We start from the raw sequence: 23,072 nt of genomic DNA on the forward strand, positions 1-23,072 counted from the left end.
TCATCCAGCCATCTGTTCATCCATCCATCTGTTCATCCAGCCATCTGTTCATCCATCCATCTGTTCATCCAGCCATCTGTTCATCCGTCCATCTGTTCATCCGTCCATCTGTTCATCCAGCCACCTGTTCATCCATCCATCTGTTCATCCAGCCATCTGTTCATCCGACCATCTGTTCATCCGTCCATCTGTTCATCCAGCCACCTGTTCATCCAGCCATCTGTTCATCCATCCATGGCCCAATAAACATCAAGGTGAAGAAACGGGTCAGAACCAGAGTTCCTCTCTGCTTCCCTCCATCCACATTAAATGTAAATGATCCCATGTAGAACCTTCTGGATCCCTGATCCGGTCGGAGCTGCTTGTTTTGATGCTGTGTGTCCAGGAGCTGCAGATGCACCTTGACGACTCCCTGAGGAACTCCGAGGACCTGAAGGAGCAGCTGGCCGTGTCTGAGCGCAGGAACCAGCTGCTGCAGGCCGAGCTGGACGAGGTCCGCTCGGCCCTGGAGCAGACGGAGCGGAGCCGCAGGCTGGCCGAGCAGGAGCTGCTGGACGCCAGCGAGAGAGTCCAGCTGCTGCACGCCCAGGTTCACGGCACCTCAGACCTGGAGTTAAAGGGGCAGCGTCACCTAAAACCCACTTTTTAAACTTTCCATCACATTACTGACTCATCAGAAACAAACCTGGAGTTTTACTTTGATCCTTTCATGTTTGAGAAATGCTTTAATCTCCATGGCAACCATTCAGCTGTGCAAAACGTCTGTGTGGCCCTAGCCCCGCCTCCAGGATGCAGCTCCTCCCCTACGCAGCTCCTTCAGACTAGCCAGCAGCAATTAGCAAACAGCTGGTGTGACTGCTGAGCTGCTTCTGTTTGGTAAAAACGTTGTTAAAGGGTTAATAAAGGAGCCATGTTGCACCTGGAGGCGGAGCTTCAGAAAGAGCAGGAGTTTTTAAAGAGACAGAAGACACACAACTTCAAAATAATTTAAGTCATATTTGACGTATAGAAAACACGTTACTGCCCCTTTAAGTCAGTAATCCTGTAATACTGATGAAAAATGACTAGGTGCAGTGGCAAATTTTTAAACCTATTTCATCAATATTAAGAAATGATTTACATAAAACAGGTTCCTATATCATGCTGAGAAGATATTTACACTAGAAAATAGACTAAAAATATTTGGTGAGATTTTGTTTTTGCAGTGCGCTGGTGAACAGCTGATCATCCCGTTTGTTCATCGTTTTTCCATCGCGTCATGATTTAAAAACGCTTCCCTACTGCTTCTTGTGCATTTAGGAGTTGAAACTGGTTAGATTTCTGCGTCTGATCTGAGGCGTTTATGCGACCCTGCAGAACACCAGCCTGCTGAACGGCCGGAAGAAGCTGGAGGCCGACCTGTCCACGATTCAGGCCGAGATGGACGACGGCGTCCAGGCCGCCAGGAACGCCGAAGAGAGAGCCAAGAAGGCCATCACCGACGTAAGCTGGCTGCCGTTTGGTTCGTCCTGTTGGCACCAGCCGCCATTTTGCTGTTTCACTTCGTTTTTCAGGCGGCCATGATGGCGGAGGAGCTGAAGAAAGAGCAGGACACCAGCAGCCACCTGGAGAGGATGAAGAAGAACCTGGAGGCCACAGTGAAGGACCTGCAGCAGCGCCTCGATGAGGCCGAGAGCCTGGCCATGAAAGGAGGGAAGAAGCAACTCCAGAAGCTGGAAGCAAGGGTAAAATATGGGAAATGTCTGATAAAATATGGGAAATGTCTGATAAAATATGGGAAATGTCTTATAAAATATGAGAAATGTCTTATAAAATATGGGAAATGTCTGATAAAATATGAGAAATGTCTGATAAAATATGGGAAATGTCTGATAAAATATGAGAAATGTCTTATAAAATATGAGAAATGTCTTATAAAATATGAGAAATGTCTGATAAAATATGAGAAATGTCTGATAAAATATGGGAAATGTCTGATAAAATATGGGAAATGTCTGATAAAATATGGGAAATGTCTTATAAAATATGAGAAATGTCTTATAAAATATGAGAAATGTCTTATAAAATATGAGAAATGTCTGATAAAATATGAGAAATGTCTGATAAAATATGGGAAATGTCTGATAAAATATGGGAAATGTCTGATAAAATATGGGAAATGTCTTATAAAATATGAGAAATGTCTTATAAAATATGAGAAATGTCTGATAAAATATGAGAAATGTCTTATAAAATATGGGAAATGTCTGATAAAATATGGGAAATGTCTTATAAAATATGGGAAATGTCTGATAAAATATGAGAAATGTCTGATAAAATATGGGAAATGTCTGATAAAATATGGGAAATGTCTGATAAAATATGAGAAATGTCTGATAAAATATGGGAAATGTCTGATAATTGAGCTGAGATTTCAGACGTGAGGCCCAGAGGAGGTGCCAGAATCTGTCCCAAAAGGAGGAGCAGCTCTACTTTAAAAGTAAAAGTAAAAAGCAGCCGTCCAATAAATCACATAATAGAAAGTATTTGGTATAAAGATTATAGACAGAACAAAACAGGAAGTTATGTGGACATTTTGGTATTTTATAGATAAAACTAAATAATGGAGATAATATGATTACAAAACATTAAAATCAGAAACATTTTTCCAAATCAGTTACTTTCGATGTATCTAGTTTTAAATTCAGTGAAGTTACAGCAGGCAGAGAATCCAGACATTTTACTCAAAAGTAAAATGTTCAGCGTGGTGGAAATACTCCTACAGTTACTAGAGTAAAAGTAGCTGCTGGCTGCTGGTCTCGTCCTCCAGGTGAGGGAGCTGGAGAACCAGCTGGAAGCAGAGCAGCGACACGGATCCGATTCCATCAAGGCGCTTCGCAAGCTGGAGCGCAGGATCAAGGAGCTCACATACCAGGTGAGAAGAACCTGTAGTTTTTATTTTACAGCTGTGACCATCCGTAACTTCCTGTGTAATAAAACCCAGTCTGAGGAGGACAGGAAGAACGTGACGAGGCTGCAGGAGCTGGTGGACAAACTGCAGCTGAAGGTCAAAGCCTACAAGCGGCAGGCTGAGGAGGCGGTGAGTCGCCTCCCTCCATCATCTGCCAGGTGGCGGCCGCTCGGCAGGTCACATTTATTTGATTTACTTTGTTTTACAGGAAGAGCAAGCCAGCAGCCATCTGAGCAAACTGAGGAAGGTTCAGCATGAGCTGGAGGAGGCTGGAGAGCGGGCAGACATCGCCGAGTCTCAGGTCAATAAAATGAAAGCAAAGAGTCGCGACTTGGCCAAGGTGAGGCGCTCAGACGTGCAGCAGATATTAAAACTTATGAACATGTGCAAAATTCACTTACTGGAGGTTTTTTGCTAATATTTCAGCCAAAAGACAGCGGCGAGTAGTCATCACTGGTTGCCACGACGACAGCAAAACCTGAGTTAGTTAGCAACATACTCTTAACCAAAGCTGCTTCGCTTTAAATTAAAGTCACTTTGTGCAACATTTCATCTCATGATGAAATTTTAATACTTCAGACTTTAGAATAAGTGGATTATTTTCTTCACGCTGCTGCAGAGGTTTTCTACCACCAGAGGGCGACAGCGCCGCGGTTTTTACATATCCTGACTTAAATAAGAAGCGGAGCAGCGACCTGCAGGAAGTGACTGTGTGTTATAGCTGTTGTATGTTGCTTTAAATGTAATAAACATGTACAAATTAAATATTCTTTTTCATTCTATATTAGGCTCCCGACCCCATTAGGGACCAGGGTGTACAGAAAATGGATGGATTCTGTATTAGGCCACAGAAAAAGCTTTGATGGAAAAGATTAAGTTGTTTAACAAGTTGCATTTGTCCTGCAGAGATATCTGTAAAAGTCCATAGAAAACTTTTGTGTTAATACATTAAAATTAACTCATACATTTTTGCAGTAATAAAAGTATTTAGTCCAACAGGAGGCCAGGATTTGGAGGTAGATTGTAGATCGATACGGTTTATTACTTTTTATGACTGATTTTCCAGATGTTTTAGTCTATTTATAAAAAAACTAAGGTTTACAGTTTTATAGCTCTAAAATAATTTTTTAATCTGTTTATGTTCATAAATGCATCATAAATTTACATTTTAACCCATCAGACAAGTTTTTTAGGTAAGTTTATTGTACATCAGATTTAGACAAAAAATGAAGCAATAATAAAAAAACAAATTAAAAAGGCAAAAACTGATAACATGAATGTTTCTGTAAATATTTTTGAAAAGCAGCTGTCTGGTTGCCATGGTGATTCCCACCTGTTCAGGGACCCGTAACTAAAATGTGACATTCTGAGCCAAAATCCACAAAACCTTGGAAACTAATTCTGTAAAAACCAAAACCAGGATCAAACTGAAAAGTCAACCAAGCAAAGTCAGAATTTCTCAGTCCAATAAAAACTCACTCAGCTGGAAATGTGCATATTTTTTCTAATTTTGCTGAAATCGCCACAGGAACCCAAACGATCCAGTCCTGACTGATGGAAACGTTGGATAAATGAGCCCTGCAGCCTGAACTGGAGGCCTAATTTCAAAAATCACATCATTAATTTATAATTTTAAGAAGTTTTTTTAGAATCACTGAAAAAGACTCGAGATTTGACATAAATAAGCTTTAAAGCACTTACTGTAAACTTAAACACAATGGATTCTCAAAGCTTCCTTCAGTTTTGACTGTAATCTGTTTCCCAACCTGTAGGTGGAGCCAAATCTGATCATCCATCCGTAAACAGGAAGTACTGCTAGTGTTTTGAGTCTTCACCCCCCATGACACAAACAGGAAACCTGAACTGAATGACATCATTTAATTGGCTGACTAGAAATCCTGATATAAAAACAGCAAATGAGTAAAAAGACAAAGTAAAGATATAAGACAGCAGCAGTGAGACGCCTGAGGTCTGTCAGTTCGTGCTGGGCCTTAAGCCCCGCCCCCTCATCACTTCTGTTTCTGGTACTTCCTCATGTGAGCTGCGATGGCGCCGCTGATCTCCGCGCTGCGCTTGTTCTGCCCAAAGTAATCGACGAACTCTCCGTCGGGTCCCACCAGGTACATGATGATGGTGTGGTCCACCTGCGGGCGACAGCAGCCAGTGAGACGCTCGGCCTGAACGCTGGCGTCGGAGCGCGGCGCGGCGGACTCACGATGTAGTCGTTGTCCTCGTCCTTCGGCCCCTGGCTGTAGTAGACGCGGTACGCCCTGGACACCTGCTCCACCTGAGCCACCGACCCCGTCAGCCCAATCAGCTTCGGGGAAAACTCTGCAGCAGCCAGGAAATGCTAAATTAACATCATTCACTTAATTTTTGAGGATTGAATTTTTGGAAAATCTAGATTTTTTTTCCTGGTAATGTTCTTGTTTCACCTGCATGTTTTACTTGGATTTAATTCAGGTCGACTCTAGGCCAGACTACAGTTAAATATTATTATAAAATCATTCTGTTACCTGGGTACAATCTGGTGACATAATGACAATCAGGATCACAGATTGCTTCAAGTCATGAGATCTCTAGATTATCTTCTGACTAATCTAGAGCTAATCCACAGTATTTACTAGGAAATACTGTGGATTTTGTGTCAACATAAAAAGTGATTAGAAATCCTGAACCTGCAGCTAAGGACTGAAAAGGCAGACAGAAAAAAACAAACAGAATCTGATCATGAATCACTGATGACTACGGACGATTTGTGCTCTGGCACCTTTCACATACGCAGCCATGGCCTCTGCAGTGTCTCTGTCTGGATCTATGGTGATCAGGATGGGCGTCAGGTTTGGAAGAGACTTGATTCTGTCTGCAGGAACACAAACAGGAAGTCTATCAACGCCGCAAACCTCAGCCTGTAGTTCTGTTTAAAGACTCAAGCGATCACCTATCTCATCCACCACCTCGATCATCTTCTCGATCTCGTCGGGGCAGATGTCTGGGCAGTGCGTGAAGCCGAAGTAAATCAGGATCCACCGGCCCAGGAAGTCCTCGCTCCTGGACGGTTTGTTGTTGTGATCGATGAGGGAGAACGGGCCGCCCAGCGCCGGCCGGCCCAGAGACTTGTTCCGCTCCTTCTCAATCACTGACAGGCAAAACCACAAGACTTTTACCAACATAATCCAAACCATTTCCTTCTGAATTGGCAGGAGAAAATCAGGGAATCAAAGTTTTTAGTACCACTTTCTGCATGGAGCTACTCACACTCCTCTTTTTCCTTCTTGAAATATTTCATCCCTCCCAGCAGAGCTCCTCCGATAGCAAACGTCACCGCTAAGGATTTCCACGTCACAGGCTGAAATGTTCAGATGGAAAACATGAACCAAGACATCAGCTCACTGATGAATAAGCTTCACATCATAGGAATAAAAATCACCAAGACAACGCTAAAATCTCCCAAAACTCCACAGGAAAACCTGAGATTTCAGGTCATATTTCCAAATATTTATCAAAAAAAACAATAACACACCCACTGAAAGACATGGTGGTGGAAGCATCATGCTGCGGGCTTGCTTTTTGTTACCCTAAAATTTGGATTTTTGTAATTGTCTTCAATTGGTGACTGTTTTGTCATTTTATGACTTTTTATTTTTTTTCATGTAAACCACTTAGAACCGACTTGCTGCTTACATATAGCACAAAGATGGAAACAAAGTTTGTTTTTATTTTTTAGTTGGACTGTTCCACATTAAAAGATTTACCCCTGACTTCTTGGACTTGTCGCCTGAAGACGGCATTGAGGAAAACGGTCTTGAGCTGTGAAGCTTCAGCCATTGTGTTCCTCTGAAGGTGCGCCACCTGCTGGCGTTCACCTGAAAGAAACAGGTGAAATATGGCAAACCGTTAGAAGCTTTTATAAATCACCACATCCAGTTTTTCGTGGAAAGCAATTTTTACAAACACAATTATAGGTTAACGTACAAAATGACACCACCGAATTTTCAGGAGGAGTACACAGATAAAGTTGCACTTACAATAATGTCTACATTTTGATTTAAATGTATGTAAAATGGAAATCGGCGCTAATTTGCCTGTTTTCTTCTATGGAGTTCGGTGGAAGCTCCAAGCTTTGACCTACCAGGTAGCAGAGCTCTGTCCGCGCTGACAGCGAGTGTTTCCGCCCGGCTTCCCTTCCAATTAAACTGTGAGCGAGTCTGACGGCTCGGTTCTGGAGGGCTTTACTCTGAACCAGCCAGCAGCCCAGGTTCTGAAACAGAGCGCTCATGTTGGCTTTAACCTTTACGGAACCGCTGTTGTTAAACACCCGGAAGTTACATGGAGAAACACCTGATTAAGAATGGCTGTTCTGGGGTCAGTGCGAGGTCAAGGTTAGAACTTTAAGATCTGAGCAAACTGATCTGGGATAAGGCGTTCCAGACACGTCTTCTTCTCCTTGTTTAACGGACGAGGTTTCGGCGCACGACCGCCACCACATGGAGAGGGGCGTAAATGCGGATATAAATGGCTACTTAAATAAAACACATAATTCGACAAAAAGAATATTTTTTTTATTGACTGATTAATTTAATATTCTTTAGTCTTCACTTTTAAGCCTGGGAGCTCTTTGCTGCCACCCAGAGTAAAAAGAAAATAGTGCAGATGGGAAAAAATAGATGTATACAGGTTTGTTATTTACACCTTTTGGAAAAAAAACATCCGACAAAAGTTACCTTGAGATAAACATAATTTTTGTGTGTCACAAATAAATGAAACATTTGACCGCTCTAATGTATATACTGATCTACAAAAATCAGTACTTCTTTGGCAAAGGTTATCTCCATTAAACAAAGAAAAGGATGTTATAGCAGGTGGAGCTGCTTTAAATGGCAGTTTTACAGTGAGACGGCCAGTCTGACCGCAGCTCCTTATTGATGTGGTAGTAAAGCCAAGCCACAATGGGGAAAACTGTGATGGCCACAGCTGTGGAGACGCGCAGCTTCCCGACCGGAGCTCTGAGGAAAAAGACAGCAGAGTCTAAATCCATCAGAAACTCAAATTAAACTTGTGTTGAAGAGCAAATTACCTTCCAGAGCGACGACACAAAAGAAGCCAAACAGCCGTCAACGTAAGACCGGAAAATTCTCTATAGAGGGAATTTGGAAAGCAAAAGGACATTATTAATAGACTTTATTCCATTATTTCTGTCTTTAATTGGCCAAAAGCCTTAGCAGATATTTATATTTTTACCAACTATATGATAAGTTGTTATGCTTATTACTACCAGACTTTTTCCTTCAACTTAACTTTCCATTTCTATGCTGGGACACAGGACTCTGAACAGATTTCGTGCTCTTAAACCAAACTTACTTTGGATTATGTCACAGCTTTTTTATTATTATTTTTTTTAACCTTTATACTCTACAGCAGGGGTCACCAACTCCAGTCCTCCAGGGCCACCATCCTGTAACGTTTAGATGCGTCTCTGCTCAAACACACCTGGATCAAATAAACTGCTTCTTTCCAGCCTATTGCAGAGAGGAATGAATGCTGGTGAGGGAATTCAGACATTTTGGAGCAGAGGTGAATCTAAAAGTTGCAGGATGGTGGCCCTGGAGGACTGGAGTTGGTGACCCCTGATTTAGAGGCACGTCTTTATTTTCCTTTTGACTGGAGCCTCAGCACACCTGCCCTCCTCCTGCTGGAAGATCTGCGTCACTCGCTCCGCGTAAAGTTTCCATCCTAACATGAAGATAGCTGCGCTGGAGATCATCAGGTGGAGATCAGCAACGCGCCTCCAGGGCAAAGTTTCTGGAGTTCAAAACCACACACAAAACGAATAGAAAAGCCAGCTGTGATGTTACCATGTCTCCCACGAGATGGCGCTGTTAGAACTAATACATGATCTGTAACGGTGCAGAGTCCAATGACTTCTCCTCAAAAGTGCAAAACAGGAAAGAGGATGTAGTTTCTGTGCAATCTGTGAGACTCTCCTGCCTACCTGTGACATGAGGTCTGAAGCCAATAAAAACACAGAGGACAGCAGGAACTGCATAACCCACCTGGAACAGAAACACGTCAAGTACAACCAGCAACCCGGGGGAAAAACTGCAAAGCCGCTAAACCTACCACCCATAAACCTGCGTCTGGATCATTGATCTGAAACAAGATCAACACATGGCACTGTTACCATTAAAAGAGTTAAACCAGAGTAAACACTCATTTATCAAGCGCTAACCTGCACATAGGAAGCCAGAGTAAAGAACACAGACATTAAAATGTTACTTAATCGCCAAACTACAGAAAGCCATGAGATTTTCTCACAAACTTCTCCCATCGTTGTTTTGAATCGTCTTTTCTCCTCCTCCCCGCCCGGGCCTCCGGGACGTACAGACGCTAGTCAGCAGACGCACGCACCGTCGCTGCACTGACGAGGGTACGTTCGATATTCACTTCTTCAGCTGAAAGATGCGGGGTGGAGAACGCCTTATAGTTGTACAAACGATTTAACGAGTGACTTTTTTTGTTAGATTAATAGAAAAAAATATTAAAATGATAATGATCTAGGTATTTGACACAAATTCCTCCAACCGAGGGATGTTTGACTAAATAAACCTCATTCTCCTCTTTTAAAGACGTTGCGGAAATACGTCATCATGTCTTTTGCTGTGAAAATAAAATCCAATCGCAATTAAAAAGTCACAAAATTGGTAACCGAAAGTTAAAAAAAAGGATAAAATAACTGATAACATGTAGTAATATACTTTTTAAATGTTCTTTATTGTCAAATCACATCAAAGCCTGTTTGTCAAGCAAGTCTGAAACTATTTCCCACTGAGAAAATGAAACGTGATGTTAATTCAATAAAATACAGCAAAAATATTGCTATGGTAAAGGAAATAAAGCAATTAAAGTTTACATGGAAACATAACATGTTATTGGAAACAAGTAATGAACTGCTAGCAAAATAAAGGAACAGATAAATAAAAAAAATATCAGAAAAATATATATACGAAAACAAACAAATAGTTTAGAAATAAATGTAAAAGATTCTTTGAAGTTGGAAGCTGGATAAACCGTTTTCAGTACTAATTTTGTTATACATGACTGGTTTTGGAGTTTCACGTGAAATAAATTATTATTTTAGGATCTAAAATACATTTCCTTACAAGTTTATGTTTTTGATTACATTATTTTAAAATGTTAAATAAGATAATCAGTTACTCAGTACTAAGGTACCTTTATTGCCAAATACCTTTTAATTTTACTTGAGTAAAAATGAAGTAGCTTTACTGCATCTTGGGTGCCCTGGTCACGTGGTGCATAGACCCTGGTCATGATGCACTTGGGCCGGGTCACCAACTCCAGTCCTGCATCCTGCAGGTTTTAGTTCTCTCCCTGGTGGTAGCGATGACCTTTCCAGCATGTCAGTTTTCTTCTTAGGCCTTCTAACGAGCCATCATTGAATCCAGGTGTGTTAAACCATGGAGAGGACTAAAAAATGCAGGATGCAGGTGGTCTACCAGGTGGGCCTGGTATTGTGTTTTATTTTGAAAGAGCTGCTACAAAACATCCGGTCCCTCCTCGGCTAACAGCTGCTGCCTTGCTGCGGTTTGTGGGTGTTGAAATGTCAGCTGATTGTTAGCCCGTCCAGCTAGCTTAGCTTAGCTGGGTGTTTGTTTTTGTCACTAGACAGCCTGCCTCTCACGCAGCCCCCCGAGCCTTAACGCGTATTTAGTCATTTCACGGACTTATTCTCTTTTTCATTCGTCGTCTGCTTCGTTTCGCGGGGCTCAGCCGCCGTCAGTGCTGCTGTAATTTTCACAGCAGCAGGGAGGAAAAGGGAGTGAAGTTGCTGTCCGAGTCTCTCTGCATTGCAGCCCCTGGCGCTGCTGATGGAATTCAAACACACAACAATGGCGACTCCTGGTTCAAACAGTTCAACGACGAGCAGCAGCAGCAGCAACGCGGGATCCGTCACGCACCACTACCAGCAGCCGCAGCAGTCCCAGTCCCAGCACACCGCAACGATGAGCAGCATGCAGGGTAAGCGGGGAGGCTCCCGCTCCGCTGCCGTGAAGGTTAACGCTAGCACGGCTAACCCGGGGAGGCTACTCCCTACACTGACGGATATGTCACATTTTCACAATGAGTTAGCAGCTTTTTAATTGCATAACTGACTGAGATGGGAGCAAAGCTTCAGATCATCTGGGTTTTACTGAGTGGCTCTCAGTTGTTCAGGATAGGCTTGGTTCAGGCGCTTGGTTTTAGACTCTTACAAAATCCCATTTTTTATTTACCGTTTCTCTCAATTAATATTCATTGGATTTGGCTGAATGAGATCAGAATAATCTCTTTGTTTTCATCACCGCCTACAGATCAGTTTGATTTGACTCTGCGGAACAGGGTTGAATTGGACCAAGTACAAAAATGAAAATAACTGAGTTTAGTTCTGAACTGCATCCAACCTGAGTGAGTTAAACTGGAAGCTAACTGGGATTGTGTGTGAACGGAATTGGAATTAAAGTGGATTTAATCTGTGTAGAATCAAATCTTTTCTGGATTAGTGTGGATTGTAGTAATTTATAATAAATTTAGGTGAATTAAGCTGTATGTACCTGGACTTTGACTATAAGACAGTGGAGGATTAGTTTGTTTAAAATTAAAGTCAAATTTATTTGCACTGCAAATGGGAATCTATGTTAAAGCCTTTATGTTCATACCTGATTGACTTTAAGTTGAATTGAATCAAATGAATGTTTTTGGAACCTGATGTGATCCCAGATGGACTGGAGTGAACTGATTTGAACTGAACTGCATGTATTTTATCTAAATTGTGTTGAATTGAATCCAGTTTTTAAGTAGATTGAACTTTACATCAGATTCAATTTATTGCTGGATTGAATTGGAACCGGATTATTTTAATGATTTTACTTTCATTTAAATCTGTTTTGTTCAGTTTAGCTGGATTTTCCTTTCTTGAACTGAATTTTATTCTAATGGAAGTAAATGGATTGAATTGGATTCGATTCGTCTGTTACTGACTTCACTTTGATAAACTGAACTGAAACGTGTTCATTTATAAAACCACCTGATTATGCTCCATTCACTTTATTCATGTTTCTCCATTTTAAATAAATATTCTTAATTATGAATGAGTCCCAGCCAGTTCAGCTGCCTCAGTCGTATAAAATCCGGTTTAATCTGTTTGTAATCAAACAGATTTACTCCACTGAGCCTGAATGAATCTGAAGTTCAGCATTATAATTTCATCTGAATTTTATTTTCCAACCCAGTAAAGTTGAGTTTTTAATATTTCCCAGTGGATTTGAAACTGGAGCCGCTTTTTGTTTGAGTCCAGATTAAATCGGATTCTGCTAACTCTGCCACGGTTCTGTTTTCTGTCCGTTTTAACTTTCAGAGTCCAACACCTGCTGGAGATGTCAGAGCGAAACAGGTACACACACACTGCTGCCACTCACCTGCTTCAAAATGATGATAAAAACTTTCTCTATTTTTTAGAATGTGCTTTTTGATGACTGCAGCTAAGCATTAATAAAATCTTCATTAGCTGTGATTTATGTAGCTTAATTCTCTGAATGATGTCAGTCAGTCCTGATGTGTCGACTCTTGGTTTATTTTCCTCTGACTGTTTCGTTTCTTGATGCTACTTCATTTTTGCTTCCTAACTCCTGATGTGATGCTGACCGATGGTGAGCTGTCCGGAGAAAATAAAACACATTTTTCCACCTGAAAAGCTTCTTCCTTCTCTTTTGATCCTTTTTGTTTTGTTTTACCTGCTGCTCATGTCTTCCTCTCATTTACCTCCATTTCATCGCGGTCCACTGTCTGCAGCAGACTTGCAGGTGCATGCTAATGCATTTCCTTTCATCAAATGCATTCTGTCTGCAAAAAGATCCTCCAGAAGCTCTAAAAACGCTGCAGAGCAACGCAGAAAATATGTTTTAAACCTGAGCCGTAAAACCAAAGAGGCAAATTTAAGCAACAGACTCGGATGTCTAACTGACAAAGCAGTCTCCTGGGGATTGTTAAAAAGAATAAAAGCTTTCTTTTCACCTCCAGGGTTTCAGATAAACCTGTCTGGAGCTCACCCAAGTAAGCCAAACCTCTTTTGCTTCAGCACCAACAGCACTCGTCTTTCTTTCCGCCTGACTCTTTGGTATGGAGGGAGTCTGTCCTGCTGTTCTCCACTAATCCCAGCCTAATCACCCCGCTGGTCCTCGTAGGCCCGCGCCACCAGCCGCTGGGCTCCACAGACTTTACTGACTTTAGCAGATAGCTGCAGCATGCAGAGAAACGGCAGCTCTGCTCTGAATGGCCTGAGCCAGCATTCAGGTGTGGCTCCCAGCAGATCTCTGGCTGCTCCTCGCTGATGGAGGCCTCCGCCAGCTCCACTCTTTCAAACTCTAACTCTGTGGTTTCCAGTGTGCAACTAACAAGCAACACAAGTGTTTGCTTGTCCTGTTTTGTTTCTGGTGCTTGGGGTGTGGGTCCACTCCAGCTATCCTCACTGAAGTTGTCGTTTCGAGCCGTTTGGCCTATTCCTGCACACATTCCTGTGGTGTTTGGGTGGTGCAAACATTCGATTCAAGGTGAAATCAAAGCAGCTAATCTTGCATGTTTCCATCATAATGTTTTTATGTTTAGCTCTTTCTTGTTTACCTTTCCACTTTGTTTGCATTCAGGGTGGAGTTCAGCATGCTGTGCTGTGTTTTTGTTACAAAGAGTCGGGGTGTAGATGAAGTGATGGAAAACAGCCCATTTCTAAATATCCTTATTAAAAATCAGAAGATTAGAAAGCAGAGCAGTCCTGCAGCAGATGCTGGTTCTGAAATGTTCACTCATTCACTGATTCTTGTTTAGGTGCTACATGCTAAGTAAATACGGTTTAGTGCTGTGAAAAAGGATTCACGTCTTTTTTTTATTTATTTTGGAGACTTTTAAAGTTTCAGATCATCAAACAAGATCTACAAGTAATTAATATTATGATTTTTTAAAAAATGTAATTTTAGTTTTTAAACCTACAGTCGACTGCACATTAGCACGCTAACACTTTTAATATTATGAAACTATTAGCTTTAGCCTACATAAGCTTTGCTACTACCATTAACATGTTAGCTAGCAGTGCTGGTGGCTAGCGGAGCAGTTAGCTAGCAGTGATGGTGGCTAGCGGAGCAGTTAGCTAGCAGTGATGGTGGCGGAGCAGTTAGCTAGCAGTGCTGGTGGCTAGTTGAACAGTTAGCTAGCAGTGCTGGTGGCTAGTTGAACAGTTAGCTAGGAGTGCTGGTGGCTAGTTGAACAGTTAGCTAGGAGTGCTGGTGGCTAGTTGAACAGTTAGCTAGGAGTGCTGGTGGCTAGTTGAACAGTTAGCTAGGAGTGCTGGTGGCTAGTTGAACAGTTAGCTAGGAGTGCTGGAGGCTAGCGGTGCTGGTGGCTAGCGGAGCAGTTAGCTAGCGGTGATGGTGGCTAGCGGAGCAGTTAGCTAGCGGTGATGGTGGCTAGCGGAGCAGTTAGCTAGCGGCTGATTTGAAACTCCTTTATTTAAACATGTTTAAATCGTTTTCGTTTGCACAGTGAATGAATGAACAAATGAATGAATGAATGAACACTTCAAGAATGAAAAACATTTTCAGCTAGTTGGATCAGTTCATATTCCTGATTTATGATTATTTTATGTATATTTAAGGAATCCTAATGGAGCAAGAAACTATTTTCAGAGTTTCCAGTTTAATTAAATAAATATTTAGTGTATTGATTCTCATAACAGTTTAGTCTTTATCGACGTTAAAATGTTTTAAACGGCTCCATCTTTAGCTGATTTTTCTGATCTGTAGCCTTTTGCTTCCTACGCCCCGTCTCTCTGGAAATCATCCATATGTTTTAGTAAATGTTCCTGTACTCGTCTTTTAATCCTTCTGTTGTCTCATTTTGTGGTTTTTGCATATTTAACATTTCTACTTTTCCTTTTGGACGACTGGTTTTGGTTTTGCGCTGCTCTTTGAGTTTGTTACGTTTGTAAAACTTTCTCCTGCCGCTCAGGTAAACGCAAAGCGCTGAAGCTGAACTTCGCCAACCCGTCCATCAAACCCTCCACCAGATTCTCCTTAAACACGGCCGGACCTCCGTTCCAGAACCCACACATGTGAGTGAGCCGCCCTTGGTGTGTTAAACCCGGCCGCGTTGGATGCTCAGTGACTTGTTTCACCAGAGAGAGGCTGAGGACTCACAGCATCGAGTCTTCGGGGAAGCTGAAGATTTCCCCGGAGCAGCACTGGGACTTCACCGCCGAGGATCTGAAGGATCTGGGCGAAATCGGCCGGGGGGCGTACGGCTCCGTCAACAAGATGGTGCACAAACCCAGCAACATGATCATGGCCGTGAAGGTGAGCTGACCCCGCTGCAGGAGCTCAGGAACAATGAAACTGGACGTTTATTTATTTCAAACAGGTAAAACGCCACAGCAAAAAATAAAATAATTAAAAAGAAAACCAAAAATATCAATAATAATCATAAAGACGTTTCCATATTAGGTTCCAGAAGGAGTAGGAATAAGACGGAGCTTCTTAAATTACATGTTTAATTTTTACCAGGTCTGTCACTGGTGGCAAATTAAATTATAATAATTTTATCACTTTGCTTATTACAGCTTCTTATATCACATTTATAATCTTTCCAAACTATATCTGTACAGTGAATTTATCTGCAGTTTGAACCGAATTCATCTCCTGTAAAATATCCATAAAGCTCCAAAAATCTTTAACAAAACAAAAACATCTTTTCCTCTTTACAATCGATTATATTTAAGTTTCATGTTTAATCTGCAGTAATAATAATTCTGTCATCAGATTAAAAACCTTCTGCAATAAAGATTTTTAATGTTTTGAACTGATTTATATCAATTCAAAGCTTGAAGTCGTCATCCTGTATCCACAAAGATGGCAGGATGAAAACTTGTGGTTTTTCCTCAGAGGATGAAAACTTGTGGTTTTTCCTCAGAGGATGAAAACTTGTGGTTTTTCCTCAGAGGATGAAAACTTGTGGTTTTTCCTCAGAGGATGAAAACTTGTGGTTTTTCCTCAGAGGATTCGGTCGACGGTGGATGAGAAGGAGCAGAAGCAGCTGCTGATGGACCTGGACGTGGTGATGAGAAGCAGCGACTGTCCGTACATCGTCCAGTTCTACGGCGCTCTGTTCAGAGAGGTCAGAAACATCCAGGGACAGAAATGCTTCTCGTTTTCCCTGCGGATGATCCGATGTCCTGTGCTCGTTTCAGGGGGATTGCTGGATCTGCATGGAGCTCATGGCTACCTCGTTAGACAAGTTCTACAAGTTTGTTTACGGCTCGTTAGACGACGTGATTCCAGAAGAGATATTAGGAAAAATCACTTTAGCTGTAAGTTTTTCTGTGTTTTCATGTTTGCTTTCATTAAATTTCATCCGGTAACTTCTGGTTTTGGTCTGCAGACTGTGAAGGCACTAAACCACTTAAAAGAAAACTTGAAGATAATCCACCGAGGTAAGCGCTCCCGGCTGCTCCGGTTTCAGCCGTTGGCTCTTCGCTGCTCACCGTCCGTCTCTCCGCTCAGACATCAAGCCGTCCAACATCCTGCTGGACAGAAACGGGAACATAAAGCTCTGCGACTTCGGCATCAGCGGCCAGCTGGTGGACTCCATCGCCAAGACCAGAGACGCCGGCTGCAGGCCGTACATGGCGGTCAGTAACCAGAGCTCCGCTGGCTTCAGACGTTAAATAACATCAGTGTTTTATAACTTTCATTCTGAGGTTGGCAGTTATTGTCTTTTGTTGCAACTTATCAAGCAGATTTTTCCCCAAATTCAGTCATTTGTAGATGTTTTATTGGATGATTGGACTTGCAAATTTTCCACAAATCTGACCAATCGCTGCCGCTCGGCTGAATTTCAGCCAATTCCCTTCATTCGCCTCCTAATTTAACTTCCTGTTTCTCAGCGTCTCTCTAAAGTCTAAATGGTAAAATTTTCCATTTTGAGACGTTCACATACAGAGTCCTTCTGACCTTTGACCTCCTCAGGACATGAATTTGTTTGTATTGGAGGTGATATTTTAAGAAGGTATTTGAAAATCTTATCATTTTAGATATTAAATATGTTAAAATCTTGTTTTTTTGCAGCAATTTTAACTTTTTGTAAAATCAAAGCTAAATTTTAACTTTGCAGCTTTTTAAAAAAATTGCCACAAAATCATTAATTTTCGGTCTGAACAATCGGAGGAAAGCGTCTCTGACCGGTTTGATACTTCAGAAGATGAATGGATCCAGTTTCTGTTTCAGACGAGTTCAGGGAAAGTTTAGAGTTTAGAGCTGCTTCAATCCGTCTGGAGCTGGTCGACACAGAACCAGATCCAGAAATCATAAATAAAACGGATCTGATATCATCAGTGATCAGATGTTCGACTCTTTCAGCGGTTCTGCTGGCTGACCTCAGCAGCTATTTCAGGCCTTTAACTAGGCCAGTGAGGCGCTTCCTGCGCTTACTTTCTCAGCTGCAGCTGCTCTGCAGAATGAGGCAGAGCTGCATGTGTCTGAGAGGAGGAGGCATCCTGCGGGCTGCAGATGAAAACCTTCATGCTCTTAAATCGTATCGTCTGCTTCCCAAAGTCCAGAATAATGTGAAACCTGGACTTTCCCAAGATTGACTTTGTGTTTGACGTTCCTCCAGCCGGAGCGGATCGACCCCAGCGCCTCCAGGCAGGGCTACGACGTCCGATCCGATGTCTGGAGTCTGGGAATCACACTGGTGAGTTTATCCTGCATCCCAGAGAGCTGCTGGGAAACGCGGACAGGTGGATCCGGAGGGGTGGTCCGGGTGGTCGGATCCGGAGGGGGTCGGATCCGGAGCGGGTCCGGGGGGTCTGATCCGGAGCGGGTCCGGTTCTGTCGGACATCACCGCCACGCTCAGGATCGTCTGCAGCTGATGGCAGATTCTCTGCTGGGGGAAATAATCAGATTATCCTGGAATCTGATCAGTTACAGTTTCAGCTTCCTGAGGCGTTATGGCAACAAACTGATCTGATGTTTTATAGACGCAACGACATGAAACAATCAGGAAAACATTCATTTACCCATCAATCCCATAATTAAACTCCCATAAATGGCATCAGTTCCCAGAACTGGATGTTGGAAGTGGAACGACTCCCTACATTATAATGACTTTATGCTGGATGTCTGAAGGTCCAGGAGATTTTAAACCAAAATCAGATTAAACTTTGTTTTACCTGCGGCTGACGCAGTGAAACTTTATTAAATATAAAGATGCTGTCTCTCTGTCTCTGTCTCTGTCTCTCTGTCTCTGTCTCTGTCTCTCTGTCTCTGTCTCTCTGTCTCCGTCTCTCTCTCTGTCTCCGTCTCTCTGTCTCCGTCTCTCTCTCTGTCTCCGTCTCTCTGTCTCTGTGTCTCTGTCTCCCTCTCTCTCTCCGTCTCCGTCTCTCTGTCTCCGTCTCCGTCTCTCCGTCTCCGTCTCTCCGTCTCCGTCTCTCCGTCTCCGTCTCTCTGTCTCCGTCTCTCTGTCTCCGTCTCTCCGTCTCCGTCTCTCCGTCTCTCTGTCTCCGTCTCTCTCTCTCTGTCTCTGTCTCCGTCTCTCTGTCTCTGTCTCTCCGTCTCTCTGTCTCCCTCTCTCTCTCTCTGTCTCTCTCTCTCTGTCTCTGTCTCTGTCTCCGTCTCTCTGTCTCTCTCTGTCTCTGTCTCTCCGTCTCTCTGTCTCCCTCTCTCTCTCTCTGTCTCTCTCTCTCTGTCTCTGTCTCCGTCTCTCTGTCTCTCTCTCTCTCTGTCTCCGTCTCTCCGTCTCTCTGTCTCCGTCTCCCCGTCTCTCCGTCTCTCTGTCTCAGTATGAGCTGGCCACAGGTCGGTTCCCCTACCCGAAGTGGAACAGCGTGTTCGACCAGCTGACTCAGGTGGTCAGAGGAGATCCGCCGCAGCTCAGCAACTCGGACGAGAGGCGCTTCTCCCCGAAGTTCATCTCCTTTGTCAACGTGTGGTGAGAAAACTGAAACACAGCAACGCTTCTGCCCTCTGCTGGACACAGATGGGAACTGGCGCTTTTCTTTGTCATTTCCAGCCTTACGAAGGATGAATCCAAGAGGCCAAAGTACAGAGAGCTGCTGGTGGGTTCAGGTTTATTTAAACTAGAGCCACAGTTAGTTTGTTTTCATTTCTTTATTTTCCTTCCCCTGCAGAGAGACCCGTTCATTCAGATGTACGAGGAGCGCTCTGTGGACGTGGCCGGATACGTCTGCAGGATCCTGGACCAGATGCCGGCGTCTCCCAGCTCCCCCACATACATGGAGTGAAAGCCGGACAGGAAACGATCCGGCAGGAACAAACGCAGCAACAAATCTTTGTGTAAAATTGCTTGGTCCCCTTATTGCAGTGTTAAGAGAAAAAAAGCACCATTACGGTTCAGTCTGTATATATTCCCGCACTTCTGTTTCTCTATTGTTCTCTCTCTCTCACACACACATTAGGAGCTGGATCAGTCAGCTGTTGGCATCAGTGACTTCCAGGAAAAATTTATGTGGAAATTGTATTTATGGAACCAAAATGATGTGGACTGGAATCATCCTGGCCGTTACCTGCTCCCTGCCCCACCTGTGTGACGCCTGAACGCGTCGCGGCCTGAACGCCGCGACGCGTTCAGGCCGCGACGCGTTCAGGCGCCGTGCTGATGAATGAATAAAGACAGCAGAAAGGAAACGACGACGACTTCTGTCTTCTTTCATGGAGCTCCTCTGGAAATGCTCAAGTTTCATATCTGAATAGAAAATCTGAGCTGATATTAAATATTTGGGTGAAAACCCTGCAGAAACGACCTCACCGTTTCCTTTAACCACATTACGCAACAAGATTACTAAAATAAATTCACCAAATGGAAAAACGCTACTTAAAAAAAAAAGTTTTTCAATGAACCTTTTGCTTTATGAAGTGAATTTTCAGCCATATTGAAATGGATGCATTTTGAAAAACTAATGGAAACACTGAGCATCAGAGTCATGTGACCAGCAGCTGGATGTTTCTACTGGTGAAAACGACAAAGAAGGCGACAGGAAGTAGCAGGAGGAGTTTCCTTTTGCTCCTCCAGACCTCACAGCAGCACAGTAAATAAAGTTTAGCTTCGTTCCATCATGTTGAATCCATCGGGTTTCTGCGTAATATTTAAACGCCACGGGGATGTCGCTCAGCACCTGGATGAGACTCTCCTCTGATTGGCTGACAGATGAATTACTAATATCTCTGTTTACATCCGCCGGTTTGAACAACTCATCGTGAGACGTGATTTAAATTTAATTTCTTATTTAATGGAAACTCAACAATTGTGTTATTGTAGGGCAGAAAGTAGACTAAGATTTGCTCATTTTGTAATGAATCGGCTCCTGTCACATGACCAGCAGCTGATTCACAAACGGGAACCAGATGGAGATGAACATCCGTTAACAGGATGCAGGAAAACGCGCCACATTTTCGCTCTGATGCCGTTTAACTTTTTCACATCCTGTCATTTTGAAAACAGCAGATTTGTAAAGTGGAAAGAAAATGCATGGCTTAACTTTTTTTTAAACCAATCTTAAAAGTGTGGAGTGAATTCTTGTTGAGCTGCGTTACTTTATTAGAAAACATCCCACAGCATGATGCATCCACCGCCATGTTTCACAGAGGGTTTGGCTCTTTCTCCCTTTTTACTCATTTCATGACTGGGTTTTATTTAGGGGCATCAGAATAAAGGAGCTACATCTATTTTTGTCACATTATTCAAGTTCTGGTTGAAAAAAGTAAGTTTTTAATTATGCTCTACACTGAGCTGGTTTATGTAAAATCTTAACAGAACTTATTAGTTGGCTGCAGCCAACAGCTGCACTTCCTGTTGGTTTTCAGCAAATCATTTCTGCCTCTAATAATAAAAATGTGCTTTGATTTTATGTTTTTAATTAATTAAAATCTTACAAACAAGAATAAATTGTACACATATTTGAATAAATTAGAAAAGAATTGCAGAGATTTTCTAAATAAGCTTCAACACATTACTGGTCCTGAAGATTTGATTCACTTGAAGTGCAGATTATGAAGTGACTGTTGCAATAATCAGCTGCAGTCAGGAGATGATGAAGTCTTTAAACTGCTGCTCCGGCTGCTCATCAATGTATTTCTTTATGTACCAGCAGGAGACTCGAGCCTTCAGCTGCTCCTCGGCCAGGAAGTCCATGGCTGCCTGCAAGACAGGAAATCAGAGGAGTCGCACTGAAAAGCTCCCTGACAGGAGCCAGGCTGCAGAGTTTACCTGGGACAGGGCAGCAGCAATGCCTTGGCCTCGAAATGTTTCAGGAACGAATGTGGACATCAGGTCCACCTCCTTCTGCCCGGTGAACCTGTAGTACAGCACGGCGCATTCACTGTCCCCTGGGACAACACAAACACACACTGCACTGGGTCACTGTGCAGCAATACTGTCAATAAAAACGCATAAATGATGATTTCATTAAACAAAACAAACAGACCTGACACTGCAAAAACAAAACCTTACTGGGTGATTTTGGGTTATAGTGCTAATACCTCAGTGCACTAGAAAAAGGACAAGAAATAGGAGCTGGTCTTATGTCAGCCAATTGCTTTATATAGATTTTAAAAGTACTAGTTCCACTTTAAAATGTAGAAAATGTGTAATTAGTGAAATAATCTGCCAGTGAATCAGTTCTTTTTCATCAATATTATGAAATTACTCACTTAACCAACCTCATAACATACCAACTTTATTTATAAAGCACTTTAAAACAACCAAAAATGTTGTACATTAAAACATGACATAATTAAAAAATAAAAACTCTTACAGTTTAAAAACAAACATACAATTTAAAACTAGATCCCGTTGGAGTTGAAAGCCAGGTAAAATAGATGGGTTTTAAGACGAGCTTTAAAATGTATTTCTTGCTGAAAAGTTAAGATATTTGCACTTACAACTAGGAACACTTGGTCTAGTTGAAATGTGTTTTTGCAGCGTACAGAAGGACTAAATCTGTTCTATGAAGGTTTAACCTTTTGATGCTCATTTAAATTGGATCCAAAATAATAATCTACCAGCTGTGCTCCCTTTGTCCACAAAATACATTGAAATGTGTGTTATATGCCTCTCATATATTAGCCGAACCATTATTCGGGTTGACCCGGTTAGCTTAACATGCATGTCATACAGACTTTGCTTGGACAAAAGTTGTTAAAACAGATGGTAGCTTAAAATTACAAAAATCTAAACGTAATTCGGCTGAATTCTATATGAAAACAACTCTGATCAAATTTAGCGGCGGGAGTAAAAATGTGAATGTTTCTAGTGGAGATTATTTAATCCATATGTTTCGTGTGGCCAGAAGTGGACCAGGGGCTCTCCTGGTGGATCTACCCCGGCTGCAGAGCCTTCCCTCCGGCTGAGAGTTTACCGTCACCGCTGCTGCCCGTAGTGACCGTGAAGCGTCGGTTCTGTCGGTCATGTTGGACCTTAAACCGTCCGCTGCAGCTGGAGGAGGCCGTATGGCAGGAAACGACCCGGTGAGTCAGTCCAAAGAGTCTAGAAGTTATTTTTAAGGCCATTTAATTCGGTACAAACACACGGCACATGCGCAGTGTGGTTAAAAGCAGCCGTTCTGCAGTTTGTCCGCCAGAGGGCGTAAAACACGCAGAAATCATCGTGATGTACTTTTGACCTGCAAAATATTTTATATTTACAAACCATGACAGATATTTATATTTGTAATATATAAAATCACACTGAATGAATAAAAACAATCCGTGATTTAAAAAAAAAATTCTATATTAATGTGTAACCTTGAAATTGAAATAAATTAAACAAGATCTAAAAGTCTTATAAATGTTCACCTTAAGCGAAGAAAAAATAGCATGTTTTTATGTTTGACTCTAAAGAATAAAATGAATCAAACTCAATACAAACTTAAACATGGTATGTTTGAAGTAAAATGAGTAATTTGATCTTTATTCGTTTTTCATTTTTAATCAAAACAAAACTGACTTGAAAATTAAAGAAAAATAAAAAGTTTAATTTGTTTTAAAAAATCTAAAATGTGTACATAGAAAT

At 42.2% G+C, this 23,072-nt stretch overlaps 6 protein-coding genes across 11 annotated transcripts in view; 3 read left to right on the top strand and 3 right to left on the bottom strand.

Moving 5' to 3' along the window:
• Positions 1-246, top strand: part of LOC148158170 (uncharacterized) — a gene marked incomplete at its 5' end in the record, with an annotated part of 1,702 nt that extends 1,456 nt beyond the window's left edge. The window contains one exon of the mRNA XM_088007953.1: positions 1-246. This exon is cut by the window's left edge and continues 1,208 nt beyond it. Within this exon, the coding sequence (XP_087864079.1) occupies positions 1-246 (246 nt within the window).
• LOC106927116 (myosin-4-like) overlaps positions 1-3,715 on the top strand; it is a 27,269-nt gene extending 23,554 nt beyond the window's left edge. The window contains exons 33-39 of the mRNA XM_088007809.1: positions 386-589; positions 1,357-1,482; positions 1,554-1,724; positions 2,810-2,914; positions 2,984-3,079; positions 3,159-3,290; positions 3,377-3,715. Coding sequence (XP_087863935.1) covers positions 386-589; positions 1,357-1,482; positions 1,554-1,724; positions 2,810-2,914; positions 2,984-3,079; positions 3,159-3,290; positions 3,377-3,397 — 855 coding nt within the window. The 3' untranslated portion in view covers positions 3,398-3,715. The remainder of the gene's footprint in view (positions 1-385; positions 590-1,356; positions 1,483-1,553; positions 1,725-2,809; positions 2,915-2,983; positions 3,080-3,158; positions 3,291-3,376) is intronic.
• A 416-nt stretch (positions 3,716-4,131) lies between these two features.
• On the bottom strand, positions 4,132-7,380 carry sco1 (synthesis of cytochrome C oxidase 1). The gene is made up of 7 exons (XM_015002465.2): positions 7,083-7,380; positions 6,706-6,816; positions 6,209-6,299; positions 5,892-6,089; positions 5,721-5,813; positions 5,166-5,281; positions 4,132-5,094 (listed from the first exon to the last, which is right to left on the bottom strand). The coding sequence occupies exons 1-7, from the start codon at positions 7,227-7,229 to the stop codon at positions 4,960-4,962; spliced, it is 891 nt and encodes a 296-aa protein (XP_014857951.1). The 5' UTR covers positions 7,230-7,380; the 3' UTR covers positions 4,132-4,959.
• A 110-nt stretch (positions 7,381-7,490) lies between these two features.
• tmem220 (transmembrane protein 220) lies at positions 7,491-9,546 on the bottom strand. Its single transcript, XM_015002468.2, has 6 exons — positions 9,180-9,546; positions 9,071-9,100; positions 8,943-9,003; positions 8,629-8,752; positions 8,028-8,087; positions 7,491-7,956 (listed from the first exon to the last, which is right to left on the bottom strand). The coding sequence occupies exons 1-6, from the start codon at positions 9,276-9,278 to the stop codon at positions 7,824-7,826; spliced, it is 507 nt and encodes a 168-aa protein (XP_014857954.2). The 5' UTR covers positions 9,279-9,546; the 3' UTR covers positions 7,491-7,823.
• Positions 9,547-10,257: 711 nt separating this feature from the next.
• Positions 10,258-19,693, top strand: map2k4a (mitogen-activated protein kinase kinase 4a). Of its 4 annotated transcripts, XR_015763952.1 has the most exons (14): positions 10,268-10,987; positions 12,363-12,398; positions 13,025-13,057; positions 15,002-15,104; positions 15,171-15,345; positions 16,043-16,162; positions 16,236-16,355; positions 16,427-16,478; positions 16,549-16,676; positions 17,660-17,737; positions 18,826-18,974; positions 19,056-19,101; positions 19,174-19,339; positions 19,462-19,693. XR_015763952.1 is itself a non-coding variant. In XM_015002450.2 (13 exons), exons 1-13 carry the CDS (start codon positions 10,837-10,839, stop codon positions 19,285-19,287), a joined length of 1,305 nt encoding a protein of 434 aa, XP_014857936.2. In that variant the 5' UTR covers positions 10,270-10,836; the 3' UTR covers positions 19,288-19,693. The 4 variants fall into 4 exon arrangements, 3 of the variants coding, with proteins under 3 accessions (XP_087863930.1, XP_014857937.2, XP_014857936.2); XM_015002450.2 differs by having other exon boundaries at positions 10,270-10,987; positions 19,174-19,693; XM_088007804.1 differs by lacking the exon at positions 17,660-17,737 and having other exon boundaries at positions 10,258-10,987; positions 19,174-19,693.
• A 1,207-nt stretch (positions 19,694-20,900) lies between these two features.
• On the bottom strand, positions 20,901-22,633 carry LOC106927115 (protein NATD1-like). Of its 3 annotated transcripts, none has more exons than XM_088007807.1 (3): positions 22,420-22,633; positions 21,270-21,409; positions 20,901-21,200 (listed from the first exon to the last, which is right to left on the bottom strand). In XM_088007807.1, exons 1-3 carry the CDS (start codon positions 22,568-22,570, stop codon positions 21,084-21,086), a joined length of 408 nt encoding a protein of 135 aa, XP_087863933.1. In that variant the 5' UTR covers positions 22,571-22,633; the 3' UTR covers positions 20,901-21,083. The 3 variants fall into 3 exon arrangements, with proteins under 3 accessions (XP_087863933.1, XP_014857941.2, XP_087863934.1); XM_015002455.2 differs by having other exon boundaries at positions 21,270-21,388; positions 22,420-22,627; XM_088007808.1 differs by having other exon boundaries at positions 21,270-21,388; positions 22,383-22,620.
• Positions 22,634-23,072: the final 439 nt, after the last annotated feature.

The sequence above is a fragment of the Poecilia mexicana genome, unplaced genomic scaffold (assembly GCF_051168715.1).
Source record: "Poecilia mexicana isolate PSO_F unplaced genomic scaffold, ASM5116871v1 scaffold_8, whole genome shotgun sequence".
In the NCBI taxonomy this organism is placed as follows: Eukaryota; Metazoa; Chordata; class Actinopteri; order Cyprinodontiformes; family Poeciliidae; genus Poecilia; species Poecilia mexicana.

Excerpts from the sequence above, each read along its gene's own strand:
- sco1 (XM_015002465.2), bottom strand. The coding sequence starts at position 7,229 with ATGAGCGCTCTGTTTCAGAACCTGGGCTGCTGGCTGGTTCAGAGTAAA. Across the intron at positions 6,090-6,208 it reads CAAGAAGGAAAAAGAGGAGT|TGATTGAGAAGGAGCGGAAC; the intron begins GTGAGTAGCTCC and ends TTTGCCTGTCAG. Across the intron at positions 5,814-5,891 it reads CGAGGTGGTGGATGAGATAG|ACAGAATCAAGTCTCTTCCA; the intron begins GTGATCGCTTGA and ends GTGTTCCTGCAG.
- tmem220 (XM_015002468.2), bottom strand. The coding sequence starts at position 9,278 with ATGGGAGAAGTTTGTGAGAAAATCTCATGGCTTTCTGTAGTTTGGCGA. Across the intron at positions 9,101-9,179 it reads CTCTGGCTTCCTATGTGCAG|ATCAATGATCCAGACGCAGG; the intron begins GTTAGCGCTTGA and ends ATCTTGTTTCAG. Across the intron at positions 7,957-8,027 it reads TTGTGTCGTCGCTCTGGAAG|AGCTCCGGTCGGGAAGCTGC; the intron begins GTAATTTGCTCT and ends CTTTTTCCTCAG.
- map2k4a (XM_015002450.2), top strand. The coding sequence starts at position 10,837 with ATGGAATTCAAACACACAACAATGGCGACTCCTGGTTCAAACAGTTCA. Across the intron at positions 10,988-12,362 it reads AACGATGAGCAGCATGCAGG|AGTCCAACACCTGCTGGAGA; the intron begins GTAAGCGGGGAG and ends TTTAACTTTCAG. Across the intron at positions 18,975-19,055 it reads ATCTCCTTTGTCAACGTGTG|CCTTACGAAGGATGAATCCA; the intron begins GTGAGAAAACTG and ends TGTCATTTCCAG.
- LOC106927115 (XM_088007807.1), bottom strand. The coding sequence starts at position 22,570 with ATGGCCTTAAAAATAACTTCTAGACTCTTTGGACTGACTCACCGGGTC. Across the intron at positions 21,410-22,419 it reads TACGGGCAGCAGCGGTGACG|TGTGTGTTTGTGTTGTCCCA; the intron begins GTAAACTCTCAG and ends GACCCAGTGCAG. Across the intron at positions 21,201-21,269 it reads TTGCTGCTGCCCTGTCCCAG|GCAGCCATGGACTTCCTGGC; the intron begins GTAAACTCTGCA and ends CCTGTCTTGCAG.